Source organism: Doryrhamphus excisus, chromosome 8 (assembly GCF_030265055.1).
Source record: "Doryrhamphus excisus isolate RoL2022-K1 chromosome 8, RoL_Dexc_1.0, whole genome shotgun sequence".
In the NCBI taxonomy this organism is placed as follows: domain Eukaryota; kingdom Metazoa; phylum Chordata; class Actinopteri; order Syngnathiformes; family Syngnathidae; genus Doryrhamphus; species Doryrhamphus excisus.
Window position 1 is genome coordinate 9,913,077 of NC_080473.1, and position 16,567 is coordinate 9,929,643.

Consider the following 16,567-nt stretch of genomic DNA (forward strand, 5'->3'; position numbering starts at 1 on the left):
CAATATCAATTACAAAATACAGCATTACATAGTGAATCTTAAATACTTTGGTCAATCAACATCAAATACGACTTAAGGCAAAAAAAGCCAACATGTTAACAGGCCCAAAGACAATGAAAATATTTGCTATATTTACATTATTTACTCATAGAAAAATAGGTTTGCAGAGTGGTCACATGTCCACAAAGTAGAGTCAATACATCCGAAGTGCATCCTTGCAGGTCAAACAGCTAATAATATGTGAAATATTGATCATGAAAAAAACGTACAATACCAATCAAAGCAATATTGCTAATATTCACAACCTTTAAGATATTTTTTTTCTAGTCAGTTGCAATTGCATTTCTACAGGTCACTAGTGTATGTGAATGACAGGAAGAAAAGCTCTACATTGCTTTGAGGGTGAGAATCTTCGGTGCCACCTGTTGGATTGCATTTCTAAATCAATGCAATATTTTTAAATTGGGAAAATGCATATTTGTGACTTTCTGTGAGGCCGTGAATGCATCCCGGCTGAGTTCTGATTAAAAGGGTGGCCGACCCGATGTGACGCTGGCTTACCTGGAAGTTTTGAGCGCTGGGCTCGAACCTGTGACCAAAAAATCCCACTGAGAGTTAAGTCAAGCAGTATTAACCAGGGAGCTAAAAGGACCAGATTGTCATTAAACCGTGCTGCACATTTTTTCGTCAGATATTGAGGTGTCCTATTTTTGTGTTCTGTTGTGGTAACTGCTAAAATTAACACATATTCAGGAATTTTTCTTTGAAGCAAAATGGCTCGTTGGATAGTAAAGGTTGCCAACCCCTTGCTCTAGACCCTGAATATAAGACGACTCATATTTTTCAGGCTTTTAAAGAAATACCTACTTAAACTGGGTTCAATACAGTCCAGTCATTGTTTGTGGTTAGCGCGCAAACCTCACAGCTAAGAGACCAGGGTTCAATTCCACCCTCGGCCATCTCTGTGTGGAGTTTGCATGTTCTCCCCGTGCATGCGTGGGTTTTCTCCGGGTACTCCGGTTTCCTCCCACATTCCAAAAACATGCTAGGTTAATTGGCGACTCCAAATTGTCCATAGGTATGAATGTGAGTGTGAATAGTTGTTTGTCTATATGTGCCCTGTGATTGGCTGGCCACCAGTCCAGGGTGTACCCCACCTCTCGCCCGAAGACAGCTGGGATAGGCTCCAGCACCCCCGCGACCCTTGTGAGGATAAGCGGTAGAAAATGAATGAATGAATGAATATAATGTATTCACATTTTCTTTAGGGGTTCCTCAAAGCTCTACCTTAGATACCATTTACTTGCCATTGTATAAGTTTCATCTGTCATCTCTTAGCGACCAGTGTAAAATAATAATAGTAATAGTAGTAATCTTTATGCTTAAATTGGGCAACATTTTTTTTTAAATTTGCTTACATATGCATACTTGCATACCTCACGAGGGTCACGGGGGTGCTGGAGCTTATCCCAGCTGTCTTTTGGGCGAGAGGTGGGGTACACCCTGGACTGGTGGCCAGCCAATCACAGGGCACATATAGACAAACAACCATTCACACTCACATTCATACCTATGGACAATTTGGAGTCGACAATTAACCTAGCATGTTTTTGGAATGTGGGAGGAAAACCGGAGTAGCCGGAGAAAACCCACGCATGCACAGGGAGAACATGCAAACTCCACACATGGATGACTGAAAGTGGGATTGAATTGATTGGATTGATTGGGATGGTCTCCTAGCTGTGAGGTCTGCGTGCTAACCACTCGACCGCCGTGCAGCCTGGCTGTAAAACAATGAAACAGTAATGATTTATGACTGTAGTCCGATGTTTTTGCCGCGCACAATAATCTAAATTAATGATCATCCACATAAAAGTGGTGTGTTTGTGCGACACTGAAAACACATTAACTACTAAAAAACACACATGTTTGTGTACCAGCTGAATCAATAACCACTACATTAGACTTTGGTCGTGCAAATGTTTTTGTTTCTAATTTTGGGGAGGTGGGACCAAGCAAACAAGGTGATATAAGCAGCCTTGCTGGGGCCTCGAGGTCAAAGGTTGAAGCCTGAATGTCCGAGTGCAATGAAGTGTTTACAGTCAGAACTTGTTAGATAAACTTCACAAAGACAAAAAGTGTGTGAAATTGGTGAAAAAGTGTGTTGACTACAGATGAGGCCTCAGCAGTAGGCGAGGATCCAATCAGCACGCACATAGAGGCGACGCTTCAAATACAATATGAGCGAAAACGCATTTAATGAAGTCTGTCACATCCGAAGCAAAGTTAACACTCTGATTAATGTTCGCTCTGTGTCAGCGTTATTTGCTCCCACAGGCTCCGGCTGACACACCGCCGCCATCTCTGTGATTGCGCTAACGCCGTAGTCTCCGGATCTGGAAAAGAAGTGGATCAGCTCTTACATAATCATGAGCGCATTTACATTCTGTTGCCCTCCGGAGGCGCCGTTGCTAATAATAGCATCTTTTACTCAGGTTGCCACGGGAATTTTGGGGGGGGGGGGGGATTTGTCAGCATGCAACGCTATCACATAAGAAAATTCAGCCTTTTGCACACCTTTTTCCCCACATTGTGCTTCTTTTCTTCACCCTTTTAGGCTCAATGAGATTTAGAAGACTCGTCACCCAGTCCCCCACAAGCACACACACACACCTATGCATTAAAATGGGACCCTTTGTGTTGAGTTCTGGACTCCTATAGAGCAGTTACACATAATAACCGGCACAAAAAGCTTTTTTGATCTTCCAGACTCTTGGTCACACTCCCTCTGCTCCCTGTATGCACACCCAATAATGTTACAGAATGCTAAGAGTCCACTTGGCCGGCGCCAGTTGGTGCCAGTTGGCACCAATGCAATTTGCAGTGTCGCCGATAAGGTGCCTAGTGGCGTGCAGTGGCTCCCAACTGGCTTGTGGTGACCCGTAAGAGCAACAAAAATTGAGTTTGGCGGCAAGAAAATTTCAAAATGTTTAAAATCTTCGTCCACCAAGTGGAACCAATCTGGCCATTTTGAATCCACTGGAATGTAACGGCACGAGCCAAGTTGCACCGATGATGCTAAGAGTCCACTCGGCCGATTCCAGTTGGTGCCAGTTCACACCAATGAAATTTGCAGTGACGCCAATAAGATGCCTAGTGGCGTGCAGTGGCTTCCAACTGGCTCGTGGTGGCCCGTAAGAGCAACAAAAACTGAGTTTGGCGGCAAGAAAATTTCAAAATGTTGAAAATCTTCGTCCACCAAGTGGAACCAAATATCGCAAACAATCTGGCCTATTGGAATCCACTGGAATGTAATGGAACGAGCCAAGTTGCACCAGTGATGCTAGGAGTCCATTGGGCCGGCGCCAGTTGGTGCCAGTTCAAACCAATGAAATTTGCAGTGTTGCCAATAAGGTGCCTAGTGGCGTGCAGTGGCTCAAACTGCTTCCCAATTGGCTCGTGGTGGCCCGTAACAGTGGCAAAAAATTGAGTTTGGCGGCAAAAAAATTTCAAAATGTTTAAAATCTTCGTCCACTAAGTGGAACCAATCTAGCCGATTGGAATCCACTGGAATGTAATGGCACGAGCCAAGTTGCAACAATGATGCTAAGAGTCCACTGGGCCGGTGCCAGTTGATGCCAGTTCAAGATTATGTGATTGGCGCGAACTGGCCAGAACTGGCGCGAATTGGCGAGAACGGGCGAGAATTGGCGCGAACTGGCGTGGGCCCAGTGGACTGCTAGCATTACTTACACAAAATAAGCACAGTTAGGAGACTGCTAACTTATCTACAGCTTGCTCTTCTGACTCTTCAACACAACCAAGTAACTCCAACCACTCCAACCACTTCTGCCTGATGCTTTCCTTTTTAGGCACGCAGAGCGGGGTTGCGGGGCATGCCCATATAAGGAAGTTCAGGTTGCATTGACGTCAGCTTCCATAGCCATTCAAAACTGCTTTCAGGGGTCACTTCCAAATGCGCAAATCAGAGCTTTTCTGCTTGTCACTCACACCCACCAGTGACCTGGAGAGAGTCGGGAACTGCTTGAAAAAAAAAGCAAGTATATATTTTTTTTTAATCGCAATCTACTAGTTGTTATTTTTGTCTTAAAAACATGTTTCTAAAGGAGCGTCCTGAAAAAAAGAGTTTTATATTCGTGTTGCTATATTTTTGGGTCAATATGGTAATCGCAAGGGAATACAAATAAACGTGACTAAAAAAGCAATGCACTTTCAAGGGCACTTCATTAAGTACATATTGTACACACATTTTGTACAATCCAATGCAAGAACTGGATCAAAAAGTGTTTATAATGTAATAATTCTCACTTTTGATGTAACAATGCCCAATATGTAAGTAATTAGTAATTAGTAATATGTCAGTAATTAGTAATTCTACACCACTGCAAACCACAATAATACATACAAAATGCTGGAAGGTGATACGGAATTAATTGCATCACAGCTAATCATAGCAAACTTACAATTCAGTGCAAATATGCCCTGAATGGCTGTGAGCAGAAAAATAACAGCATTGCTGATTGGATGCTTAGTTATTGCAATCTGGCCAATGACACGGCATCGTTGCTTCCCTGCCTTTAAGGTTATTTTGCAACAGATTAGTTTGGGAGCTGAGGAAAGTAATAAGTCAAGGTTATCTGAGCCGATGATTAAATCTGAATGGTAATGGTTTCATTTCATTTGAACATGCATCAGATTACAATTGAATGCATCACATAATCAGTTCACAGTTCCACATGTCCAAAAGGAGTAGGAAGAAGCAAAGCTTATTAAATCCTACCCCTCCATTTGGTACTTTTACAATCAGTAACTGTTACATTTGTTCACTTCCTGCTTTCCTAATTTTTTTTAAAAAAATTTTAATTTTTTTTTTTGTCACGTACCATAGTACCATAGTAACCATCAATATAGTGATATATATAGCACATCATGACTGGTTCAAGACTCTTCATCCTTGTATTTAGCAAACATCAACTGCTTGTATTGTTTCTTGAATTGGCTCATCGTTGTGCATTGTTTGAGTTCCTTACTCAATCCATTCCATAGTTTGATTCCACATACTGAAATGCTATGGCTATTTAACGTACTAGTCCTAGCATAGAAGTGTTTCAAATGTAGTTCTTCCCTGAGATCATATTTCTCCTATTGGATGACATTTTAGGTAATTGGTTATTTTTAGCCTCATGCATTATTTTAGTTGTTTAAATATTAACTATTATCAGCAAGTTTAAGTATTTGTGATTTTAGAAATAAGGAGTTAGTATGTTCTCTGTAGGCGGCATTATGAATTATCCTTACTGACCTTTTTTGCAGTACATTATTGAGTGAAGATTGCTTTTATAGTTATTACCCCATATTTCCACACAATAAGGCAATCAGTTACGTTATGGTGTTGCTGATTGAAAACGAGTAAAACAACACAAAGCATCAAGTGTATTTTCTTATAGAATTTATACATCTTTAATGCCTTCCTACATCTGGATGGTATCATCCATAAGTGAGTATTATTACCTTTTGTAAAGGTAGACTTTGTGATACAGATCTTGTATTGGATTCATTAGAATTATTCCATTCACAAAAACTTTACAATCTAACCTCGGTCTTCACTCTAATTGTCCTCCTCGTGCGTCTCCTCGCCCAGCATCAGCATCAGGGAGTGGTGTCTCCACGATGCATGGAGGCCCGCCCCCACACACCATGCCCGACTCCGCCACCGCCTCCCCCTCCGTGGTGGTCCTTATCCGACTCTGGTTGGCTCTGGGCGCGTTCCGGCTTGGGGTTGGGCGTGCAGGGCGGGTCAGGCTGCTGGACCGACATGGTCCTCCGTAGGTGGGTGCGCTTACACAGGAAATCTGGCTTGGCGGTGAGCCCAAAGGAACCTTTCCTGAGGACCATGCGGACTGAGGGGGATTTTTTTGGTCGAGCTCTGTGGCCAAATTGGAGAGAGGAGAGATGTGCTGCGTAGCCCTCACTCAGGAACTAGATGCACCAGGAAGTAGTGAGAGGATTCAGGTACATTATTATAATAAAGCCCCCCCCCCAGAAAGATGCAATAAAATAGCCCATATGACCTACCTGGCATTGGTTCTGGTACTTCTTTGAAGGTCTGCCCACAATTTGAATCTGTGAGGGGCCGAGGCCGAGCATGTTGTAAACGGAGATGTCCTTCATGGATCCATAAGCCGAGTTGATCTTAATGTGACACTGACCACACACAAAATAATCATTATAAGATATACGCAGTACCTTTGTAGTACAACCTCCGACTTTATGACATTGGGTTAATACAGAAGAGTATTGTTAGTATTTTATGTATACTTCCTGACTTTTCAATCTGTTACTTTTGCCCACAATCAGACTTGCTTATTTACCTCCTGGATGAGGTTTCGTAGGAAGATGGTCTTCTGTCGCAATGGATCGTGAACCAAACCCTCGGAGAAGAAGATCATCCCATGAGGAAAGTTATGCTGCGATAACCAGGACACCACACGCTGTTTCTGCATATCAGGACGACCTGTGATGTAGATGATCAGGTAGCCCAAGTCTTGCCAGTGCCTGGAAAAATAAACATAATGTCCCAACTGCAGAACCCACTCGGAACCAGCAAGTAATCCATCTATAGCATCCATTTTTTTTAATGTATGAGAAGATCCACAAGATGTTACATTGTGGTCGTCTATAAAATTTGCAATTTGTGTAGAACCAACCTGACAACATCCACTGCACCGGGGCGGACCTTAGGATCGCTGCCCATGATTGACACACTGGCAGCAAAGGAGCCATCGATGCTGAAGACTACACACTCCATGCCACGAGGCAGCACTGTCAGGTAGGCATCCGCTGACGTCTGATCTCCCCTTGAGGGTAATGGTAATGGTTTTATTTCATTTGAACATGCATCAGATTACAATTGAATGCATCACATAATCAGTTCACAGTTCCACATGTCCAAAAGGAGTAGGAAGAAGCAAAGCTTATCAAATTCTACCCCTCCATCTGCTACTTTTACAATCAGTAACTGTTACATTTGTTCACTTCCTGCTTTCCTAATATAATTTAAAAATTTGTATTATTAAATTATTAAATTATTAAATTATTAAATTATTAAATTATTAAATTATTAAATTATTAAATTATTAAATTATTAAATTATTAAATTATTAAATTATTAAATTTAATTATCTTATATTTATAAATTGTTATGAATTATTTTTTATTTTTTAAATTTATTTTGTATGTTTTTATTTTTTGTCACATACCGAAGTACAAGGTGATATGACCATCCAATGACATAATGGGTACCATAGTAAGTGTCAATATAGTGATATATATAGCACATCATGACTGGTTCAAGACTCTTCATCCTTGTATTTAGCAAACATCAACTGCTTGTATTGTTTCTTGAATTGGCTCATTGTTGTGCATTGTTTGAGTTCCTTACTCAATCCATTCCATAGTTTGATTCCACATACTGAAATGGTATGGCTTTTTAACGTAGTCCTAGCATATAAGTGTTTCAAATGTAGTTCTTCCCTGAGATCATATTTCTCCTCTCTTGTAGAGAAGTATTGGATGACATTTTTGGCTAATTGGTTATTTTTAGCCTTATGCATTATTTTAGCTGTTTGAAGATTAAGTTTAAGTATTTGTGATTTTAGAAATAAGGAGTTAGTATGTTCTCTGTAGGCGGCATTATGAATTATCCTTACTGACCTTTTTTGCAGAACATTTAGCCAGTGAAGATTGCTTTTATAGTTAGTACCCCATATTTCCACACAATAAGTAAGATATGGTAGAACCAGAAAGCAATAAAGAGTGTGGAGTGATTTCTGATTGAGAACAAATTTTGCTTTGTTCAATAATGAAATATTTCTGGCCATTTCTGGCAGTATATGGTTGTATAGAGTGGAAAAGAAAAAATCTGCTTTAGTGTATTCATCATTATTAAACAGTTTCATGGACTACTCTCAATTCCTAAAGTTAGATTCAAGGTATTTGTTTGCTTCTCTCCTGCCTGGGACTGGGACCGATTGTGTTGTCAGCATCTTCCTTATCCGGTCTACTTTGAGTCCAGCGGCTTCTCTTCGAGCGGGTTTCTTCCAAGTCAGATTGTTTTTATTTATTCATAAACTCTGATTCTTAGTTCCTGCCTGTCCTGTCCTGCTCTTTTTGGAGTATGCGTACTGCAGAAATCCCTGTTTGGGTCTTCTTGCTTTGCCTGAGACTAGACTGGCTGTCTAGCTCATTCATTTTATCATATGATATAGATGAATGTATGGTATGTCATATTTTGAGCCTGTAGGTAAAATCTTTACTATTATGATGCCCATGATGAATGTAATTAGGGCTGTCAATCGATTAAAATATTTGATTGTGATTAATCACATTTTGTCCACAGTTAACTCACAATTAATCACATTTAATCGCAGATGGAAATAAGTTTTCATCTATAATAAGTATAGATTGCTTTGTGGTAAATGATTCAATGTCAAACAATAACAATAACAATACAACAATAATTACATCAAATTTTATGTAAAGGGATGTCAATTTGGGAATTATTATTATTTATAAAAAACTACTATTATTTAAAAAATACAGTCAGCAAGCATATTTTTGTATTACTATTTTTCTTTATTATTAGCATATTAGCTCTTAAACTCGCCCACAAACGTTCAGCAAATACAAAATGTGAGCGAGTGAGACCTCTCACATTAACATGTTTTTGTTTATTTGTGTCAGCTCAAAATAACATTTTTTTATTTATGATACTGGTTTTAAATTATAAATGTTTGTGAGTAAAAAGCCTATTTAGGAACATTGAGAAGAAAGGATTATTATTAAATAATTGCCTCAATGCACCTTGTTTTCATGAAATGTACAAATCACAATACCTAAAAAATAGGGCAATAATCATAAAACATTTCATCCAAATTGCAAACCTAATGTTATTTCATTTCTCTTTTAAGATACATTGAAATACATACAAATTAATCATTATATTACAGTAAATATTATTTTATTCCAATACTTAGTTCTTGAATGTTTAATGTGATTTTCGATTTTCAACAGTCATTGAACGCACCAACGCATCATTCTCCCATGCAACGCACTTTGAATGCTAATGTCGCAAATTATTACTGTTGTTGAGACACTTACTTGACCACCATTTTAATAGGGTAGACTCCCAGGCCCAGCTTCTTGTCACTAGGTATGGTGTAGGTGACCCTACCGCTGCTGTTGGTCACCTCCGTGTCAAAGTGCACCCAGCGTCCAGACTGGGGTTGCGTCATCAGCAGGATGTCCACCTGGTAAACACAAACACACGGTTCATTAGCACTAGTGGCTGAAGATTGATGAAGAAATGAGAGTCTGGGGAGCTACCTTTTCTCCAGTTAGCGTCACCATATCCAAGGGGCCATACATGAAGCGGCCCACCAGTGTCTGAGGACCGTCCTCTGTGGCGATGATGTCATTCACTCGATGGTTGGCGGTGACGTTCTGCCAGGACACAAGGAAACCATAGTTTTTGTCCTTTTAGAACAAATTAATAAGGAAAACAGAGGGCTACACAGTGGATGAGTGGTTAGGAGCTAGGAGACCAGGGTTCAATTCCACCCTCGGCCATCTCTGTGTGGAGTTTGCATGTTCTCCCTGTGCATGTGTGGGTTTTGTCCGGGTACTCCGGTTTCCTCCCATATTCCAAAAACATGCTAGGTTAATTGGCGTCTCCAAATTGTCCATAGGTATGAATGTGAGTGTGAATGGTTGTTTGTCTATATGTGCCCTGTGATTGGCTGGCCACCAGTCCAGGGTGTACCCCGCCTCTCGCCCGAAGACAGCTGGGAAAATGAATTAAACAGTGTTTAAATGAAGTGTATACATTTGTGTATACATGAAAATATGTCGGGGCTGCATGGTGGTCAAGTGGTTACCACATGGGCCACACAGCTAGGCGACCCAAGTTCGATTCCAAATTCGGCCATCTCTGTGTGGAGTTTGCAAGTTCTCCCTGTGCAGGCGTCGGTTAGCGCATGGGCCACACAGCTAGGAGACCCGAGTTCGATTCCAGATTCAGCCATCTCTGTGCGGAGTTTGCATGTTCTTCCCGTGAATGCCTCGTTGTTAGCGCGCGGGCCACACAGCTAGGACACCCGAGTTCGATTCCAGATTCTGTCATCTCTGTGTGGAGTTTGCATGTTCTCCCCGTGCATGCGTCAGTTTTCTCCAGGTACTCCAGTTTCCTCCCCAAAACATGCTAGGTTAATTGGCGACTCCAAATTGTCCATAGGTATGAATGTGAGTGTGAATGGTTGTTTGTCTATATGTGCCCTGTGATTGGCTGGCCACCAGTCCAGGGTGTACCCCACCTCTCGCCTGAAGACAGCTGGGATAGGCTCCAGCACCCCCGCGAATGAAAATATGTCATAACATCGTCAAACTGTATACAAATGGTGGACGGTCCATTAATGGCAAGCATCTTTAATATTGCAGTTAATGGCAGACTTCTTCCACAAATTATTCCATTTAGTGTTCTTTAAGCCTGACACCCTTTGTGTCTGTGTGTGTGTGTGTGACGTATGTGCAGCCCTGTAAACCTGGATGGCTGAAGTAGCATCTGTGTGTTGCATCTTAGAATGTCACCCCCGAGCACAATCACAGGAAAGTACAGTGGGACCTGCGTGAGTGTTGACTCAGTGTCAGGGTGTCCTTGTCTTGTCTCTAACCGGTACACAAATGCAACTCAAAACAAGTAGTTTGACGTCAAAACATTTTGCAAACATTTCATCAGCATTGCAAACAGGTTTTTGTTTTTTTTTACCTGAAAACACCCTCACATTCCCTCTCTCACTTAATAGCAGCAATGAATGTGAGTCACCATGTTGTTTCACCACATTCGCTAATGATAATTGATTTAAGGGAGATATAACCCATATAACCCACAAACACAAGGCAAAAGCACTATTAGGACCACTATAAAACATATTGCAAATGTTACAAGAATAAAGCTGTATTGTAATGTATAAATTGCATTGGAATACACCATATAGTACAATCCACAGTTCCACATGTCCGCATGTTCACTTCCTGTATTCCAAATGTACTCTATGCCAATTTTAATACATCATTGTCCTTGAACTTAAGTAAAACTAAAATCATGCAGAAAGGACATGCACCAGCAAATACAAACAGACGGTGTAGACATTGAAAGCATGAAGGAAAATACATTTCTGGGGATCACAATAGATGAAAATATGAGCTGGAAACCTCATATTACAAATATACAACATAAAGTGGCCAAAAATATTTCAATATTGAACAAAGCAAAATGTGTTCTCAGAAATCACTCCTCTGGTTCTACTATATCTTACTTATTGTGTGAAAAATATGGGGTAATAACTATAAAAGCAATCTTCACTCGCTAAATGTACTGCAAAAAAGGTCAGTAAGGATAATTCATAATGCCGCCTACAGAGAACATACTAACTCCTTATTTCTAAAATCACAAATACTTAAACTTAATCTTCAAACAGCTAAAATAATGCATAAGGCTAAAAATAACCATTTACCTAAAAATGTCATCCAGTACTTCTCTACAAGAGAGGAGAAATATGATCTCAGGGAAGAACTACATTTGAAACACTTATATGCTAGGACTACGTTAAAAAGCCATAGCATTTCAGTATGTGGAATCAAACTATGGAATGGATTGAGTAAGGAACTCAAACAATGCACAACGATGAGCCAATTCAAGAAACAATACAAGCAGTTGATGTTTGCTAAATACAAGGATGAAGAGTCTTGAACCAGTCATGATGTGCTAGATATATCACTATATTGACACTTACTATGGTACACATTATATCATTTTATGGTCATATCACCTTGTACTTTGGTACGAGGTACATTATTAAAAAAAACACACAAAAAAAATCTTAATCTGTATTATGGAAAGCAGGAAGTGAACAAATGTAACAGTTACTGATTGTAAAAGTACCAGATGGAGGGGTAGGATTTAATAAGCTTTGCTTCTTCCTACTCCTTTTGGACATGTGGAAATGTGAACTGATTATGTGATGCATTCAATTGTAATCTGATGCGTGTTCAAATGAAATTAAACCATTACCATTACCAAAAAGACAGTATAACAATGTGGTTAAAATAGGAGTCAGAGAAACTACATCATTTAAGCAGATTTCACACGTTTTTAGTGTATTTTCTAGTATTTCCGAGTACACTTTAAAGATGATAAGAATATCCACTTGTGAGTGTTTGTGAATGCACCTCATGAGAGTGTGCTGAGAATGAGCAAGAGATGTGTTATTAAATAATTAACGCTTTTAACCTGTCATTTTTGACAACCGTTGTTGAAATATTGAGTGAAAAGAGGTTCTTTCGCAAGAAGAGGTACAAATATCACTTTTCAAATAATTATTGTGCTAAAAATGTCACAAAATGACATCTACAATCAATTGTTCCGCTGATCTCCTATTTTTATCAAATTACTATGCTATTATTTTATCGTCATAGCCTTTTTCTTGTGGAAAATATGACTTTTTATCATTTTCAAGGTTGAGAAAACATTGAAGGGAGTGGAGGGTGCAATTTCTATGGCTCCACCCCACCTTTTTCACCCTCCCCTGGTGCAAGTTTTTGAGTTCTTATGTTGTAAAATGTGCTTATTTGTGCCTATACTATACTCTCCTATCGAAACATACAGTTCATAAAGTGTTTATTATTTTTTATTATGCTTTGACCGTGGAAGCGATTATTTAGAATTGCATTATTTAAATCATTCGTACCAGCGACCTTCGACCCTCTGCTGTACTTCAGGCATTGCCATGGCAATCTGGTTACACACAATTCTATTGCAAGGAGAAAGAAAGACTAACTAAATTCATGCTTTTTGAATGGCAAAGTGACCTTGATTGTTCTATGCAGAAAGCCTCAGAGGCACGGAATAATTGTGCAATGTCTGCCAGCTTCAGTCCATCAAGGCAAAAAGTGCAGGCGGGATTTTAAGACATTCAGACTATCCACGCGCCAAAGCACTGCAATCACAGCGGTTTATGATAAGTGTATTATTAGTCTGAATAGAAGCGGTACATTCGGCATGTAAACAAAGAGAGAAAAGTAGTAGACATTTATGCAACACAATGAAAATGTTGCGTACCCGTAGTTTGACATGTGTCCTCCTCCTGAGCCACTTTTCCCGCGGGCTGGAGGGTGAGAAGGGTGCCGAGTCCAGATTGTCCGCCTCCTGTGTCTTCATAAAGTCACACCGCATGAGCTGGGAGGAAATAATAACAGTAAACGCTTATGTAGAACCACACAATAACAACAATGAGACAAAAGAGACGGTATAATCTGTTATGGCAAAAATACATACAGCTTAATACTGAAACTGAATTCTGGTATGTTATTGTCGACTGTTTGCTTGATCCTTGAGAGGTTATTTGCTTACATAAAGAAAAAAAACAACATTCTGCTTTATTTCAACAAATTACTTCGACTGCTGAACCGTTAAAACCAAGCCAAAATTAGGATTCAAGGGTTAGATTCTTCATAGCACTCATAGCATCTCATCCCCATGGGATCTGTCAGGGATCATCATGATTCTTTTCCTCAACTGTGATCAAAGTGATGTGGGATCCTACCGCCCTGTTTCTTCGCTTCTCCTCTTTGTTCAGTTGGGTTCATTGTGTTCCCTTTTTGCGACTGATTTGGTCCCTCCTTTGTGTCTTTTGCATTCCTGTTTCTTACATTATTTGTGCTTCTTCGTTCCCTTGAGTCTTCTTCTTCATGCCTGCGCATTCCTGTACTTATTTTCTTGCATCCTGCAATATGTTGTGTTGTGTTGTGTTGCCCGGTTTGTTCCCCCTATTTGTCTCTATGTTGGCATACTTGTATTTCCCTTATGGTACATTTCTATGCTTGTTCAGGGTCAGGAAAAAGGATGTGACACATTTGTAGGTTAAATAAAAGTAAAATAAAGTAAAGAAACAAAAAAGTCTTTTATTTTCGAAAAGGAGACCAAAGTTCAATAAATAAAATAAAAATAAAAAATAATAAAAAAAGAAAAATGAAAGCAAAACAAAGTAAAGAAACAAAAAAGTATTTTAATAAAATAAAATAAATAAAAAATAATAAAAAAAGAAAAATAAAAGCAAAATAAAGTAAATTTATTTTCAAAAAGGAGACTAAAGTTCAATCCCACCCTCGGCCATCTCTGTGTGGAGTTTGCATGTTCTCCCCGTGCATGCATGGGTTTTCTCCGGGTACTCCGGTTTCCTCCCACATTCCAAAAACATGCTAGGTTAATTGGCGACTCCAAATTGTCCATAGGTATGAATGTGAGTGTGAATGGTTGTTTGTCTATATGTGCCCTGTGATTGGCTGACCACCAGTCCAGGGTGTACCCTGCCTCTCGACCGAAGACAGCTGTAAAGTAAATAATAATAAAAATAATAGCTGCATGGCGTTGAGTGGTTAGTGCGCAGGCCTCACACCTAGGAGACCCAAGTTCAATTCCACCAATTCCATTAGAAAATGAATGAATGAATGAATTTTCGAAAAGTTAATATAATGCCATTGCCATTTTGTTTTGTTTCTTTATAATGCCATTGTTTTTCGTTTCTTTTTCAGTTGCTGCCATGAATTAGACTGGTGAGCATCGCGCTTTCATTGTGGAAACGTTTATCAAAACAAACTAAACTGTAACAGCAAGCGTTCAGTTTGCACTTCGATCTTGGTAGACATGACCCCGTACCATCAGGAAACACCATCTTGTTATGGGTTACCAACTTCAGAGCCACTGGATCTGCATTGAAACCAAAATCAACCGGCCGACCTCACTCCGCCAGAACCAAAAATAAAAAGACTTTTTTGTTTTTTACTTTATTTGCCTTTTATTTAACCTACAAATGCGTCAGATCATTTTGCCTGACCCTGTATTTCCATTGTGTTAACCCATGTTCACTATGTTCTTGGTTGTTTTTATTCTCTTGGGTTTAACTGTTACTTCAGTCATGGTCTGTTGCTTAGCTACATATTCAGATACATTTTATTGACGTCTATGTCGTTTGTTCCCCATGTGTGTTTCTTCGATTATATCTAGGAATCGCCTGTTTGTTTTACCATTTGGTTTGTTCCCTTTTTATTAAGTGTGTTCCCTTGTCCACCATGATTTCTTTCTTTGCGGTCCTTTGCTAGTTTTTTTTGAAGCACCATGTTACCTTATATTGCACGCAATCCACCAAGCTTTTTGCACATCTGGTCCCCACGAGAGCATTGATTTTAGGCATTTCACACATTTATCAACAGGTGACAGCCATGGATCGATAACCGGTGTTAAGCTTGCATGACCGAAGTTATTCTGGGGTTAATATTGAAGTTAACCTGTCAATCAACAAGACAGATGTCTGTCATGCAAATACCCTCACACACTTCAGGAAAAGCAATTATTAAAGATAGAAACAACAGTTTTACAGACCCACAAACTAATAGAAAACATATATCACGGTAAAGATATGTTTTGGTTAACACACTGCCAGTCCTTAAAGGCTGAGATATAAGTATACATAAGTATATTCTTCAAAATGTTATCATCTTGAATATGTTTGATGTTGTGACTCTAAAAGGCATCCATAAGCCGGTTTGGAACATGCTGTGCCTTCAACAAGCAATCCTTAGTACAGCATCATTTTCAACTATAGAATTCGTACCACCTGAAACTCCACTAGGAACGCAGCTGGATAAGCTGGAATTAATAACGCATCAAGTCACGAGTGGAAAAAACACAGAAACAAGACAAGATGGAACTGCTGACACGGAAGTTATGATGTAAAAACAGAAGACTGCTATTAAAAATATGCTGGACATTAGATCAAAACTAGCACACTGACTCGACATATAAAGATCCCATTGAGTGTTTTATAATTGTATCTTAATCCACTGAGTTTTTTCTAGTGGTGCCTTCAAATAGTCAATTTTATGATGATTTTTGTTGTGACGACGGGTGTATTGTATTGTTCTTAGCTGCTGTTCAGGATGTGGGCTACAGATGGCAGTAACGTTCTGCAAAATACGAAATACAGTGGTGTGAAAAAGTTCCTGATTCCTTATTATTCCTTAAATAAATTTAAAATTTAAAATTAGTCAATTACAACAACAAGAGGGTAAAATTCAAGGTTCCAATTATCACAGCTTCCAGATCCGGAAGTAGCAAAACAGTCCCAGACCATCACACTACCACCACCATATTTTGGTATGATGTTTGTTTTCTGAAATGTGCCGTCACTTTTACGCCAGATGTAATGGGACACACATCTTCAAAAAAGTTCACATTTTGCCTCATCAGACCAGAAAGTATTTTCTTAAAGGTTTTGGGGATATAACAAGATATTTTCTGGCAAAATTGATACAATGTTCTTTGTGTTCAGCAGGGTTTTGTCTTGCAGGTTGTTTTTGTCATGTGTCTTTCTTATGGTAGTTCTTTGAATTTTTTGTGGGGTCTTTTGTGACCTCTTTTGTTTGGCCAGCCAGT

The 16,567-nt window shown here is 39.5% G+C and overlaps 1 protein-coding gene and 1 long non-coding RNA gene across 4 annotated transcripts in view; one reads left to right on the forward strand and one right to left on the reverse strand.

Moving 5' to 3' along the window:
* Positions 1-1,642: 1,642 nt before the first annotated feature.
* pitpnm3 (PITPNM family member 3) overlaps positions 1,643-16,567 on the reverse strand; it is a 92,822-nt gene continuing 77,897 nt past the window's right edge. For 2 of the 3 annotated variants that reach the window (XM_058080424.1, XM_058080425.1), the window contains 7 exons: positions 13,196-13,312; positions 9,406-9,522; positions 9,181-9,329; positions 6,729-6,878; positions 6,393-6,576; positions 6,097-6,225; positions 1,643-6,000 (listed from right to left, as the gene is read on the reverse strand). In XM_058080424.1, the coding sequence (XP_057936407.1) occupies positions 5,671-6,000; positions 6,097-6,225; positions 6,393-6,576; positions 6,729-6,878; positions 9,181-9,329; positions 9,406-9,522; positions 13,196-13,312 (1,176 nt within the window). In that variant the 3' untranslated portion in view covers positions 1,643-5,670. The remainder of the gene's footprint in view (positions 6,001-6,096; positions 6,226-6,392; positions 6,577-6,728; positions 6,879-9,180; positions 9,330-9,405; positions 9,523-13,195; positions 13,313-16,567) is intronic. The other variant, XR_009131480.1, reaches the window with a different exon arrangement.
* LOC131134815 (uncharacterized) lies at positions 5,950-15,661 on the forward strand. The gene is made up of 3 exons (XR_009131484.1): positions 5,950-6,628; positions 6,722-6,850; positions 14,668-15,661. It is a non-coding gene; the product is annotated as an uncharacterized LOC131134815 (long non-coding RNA).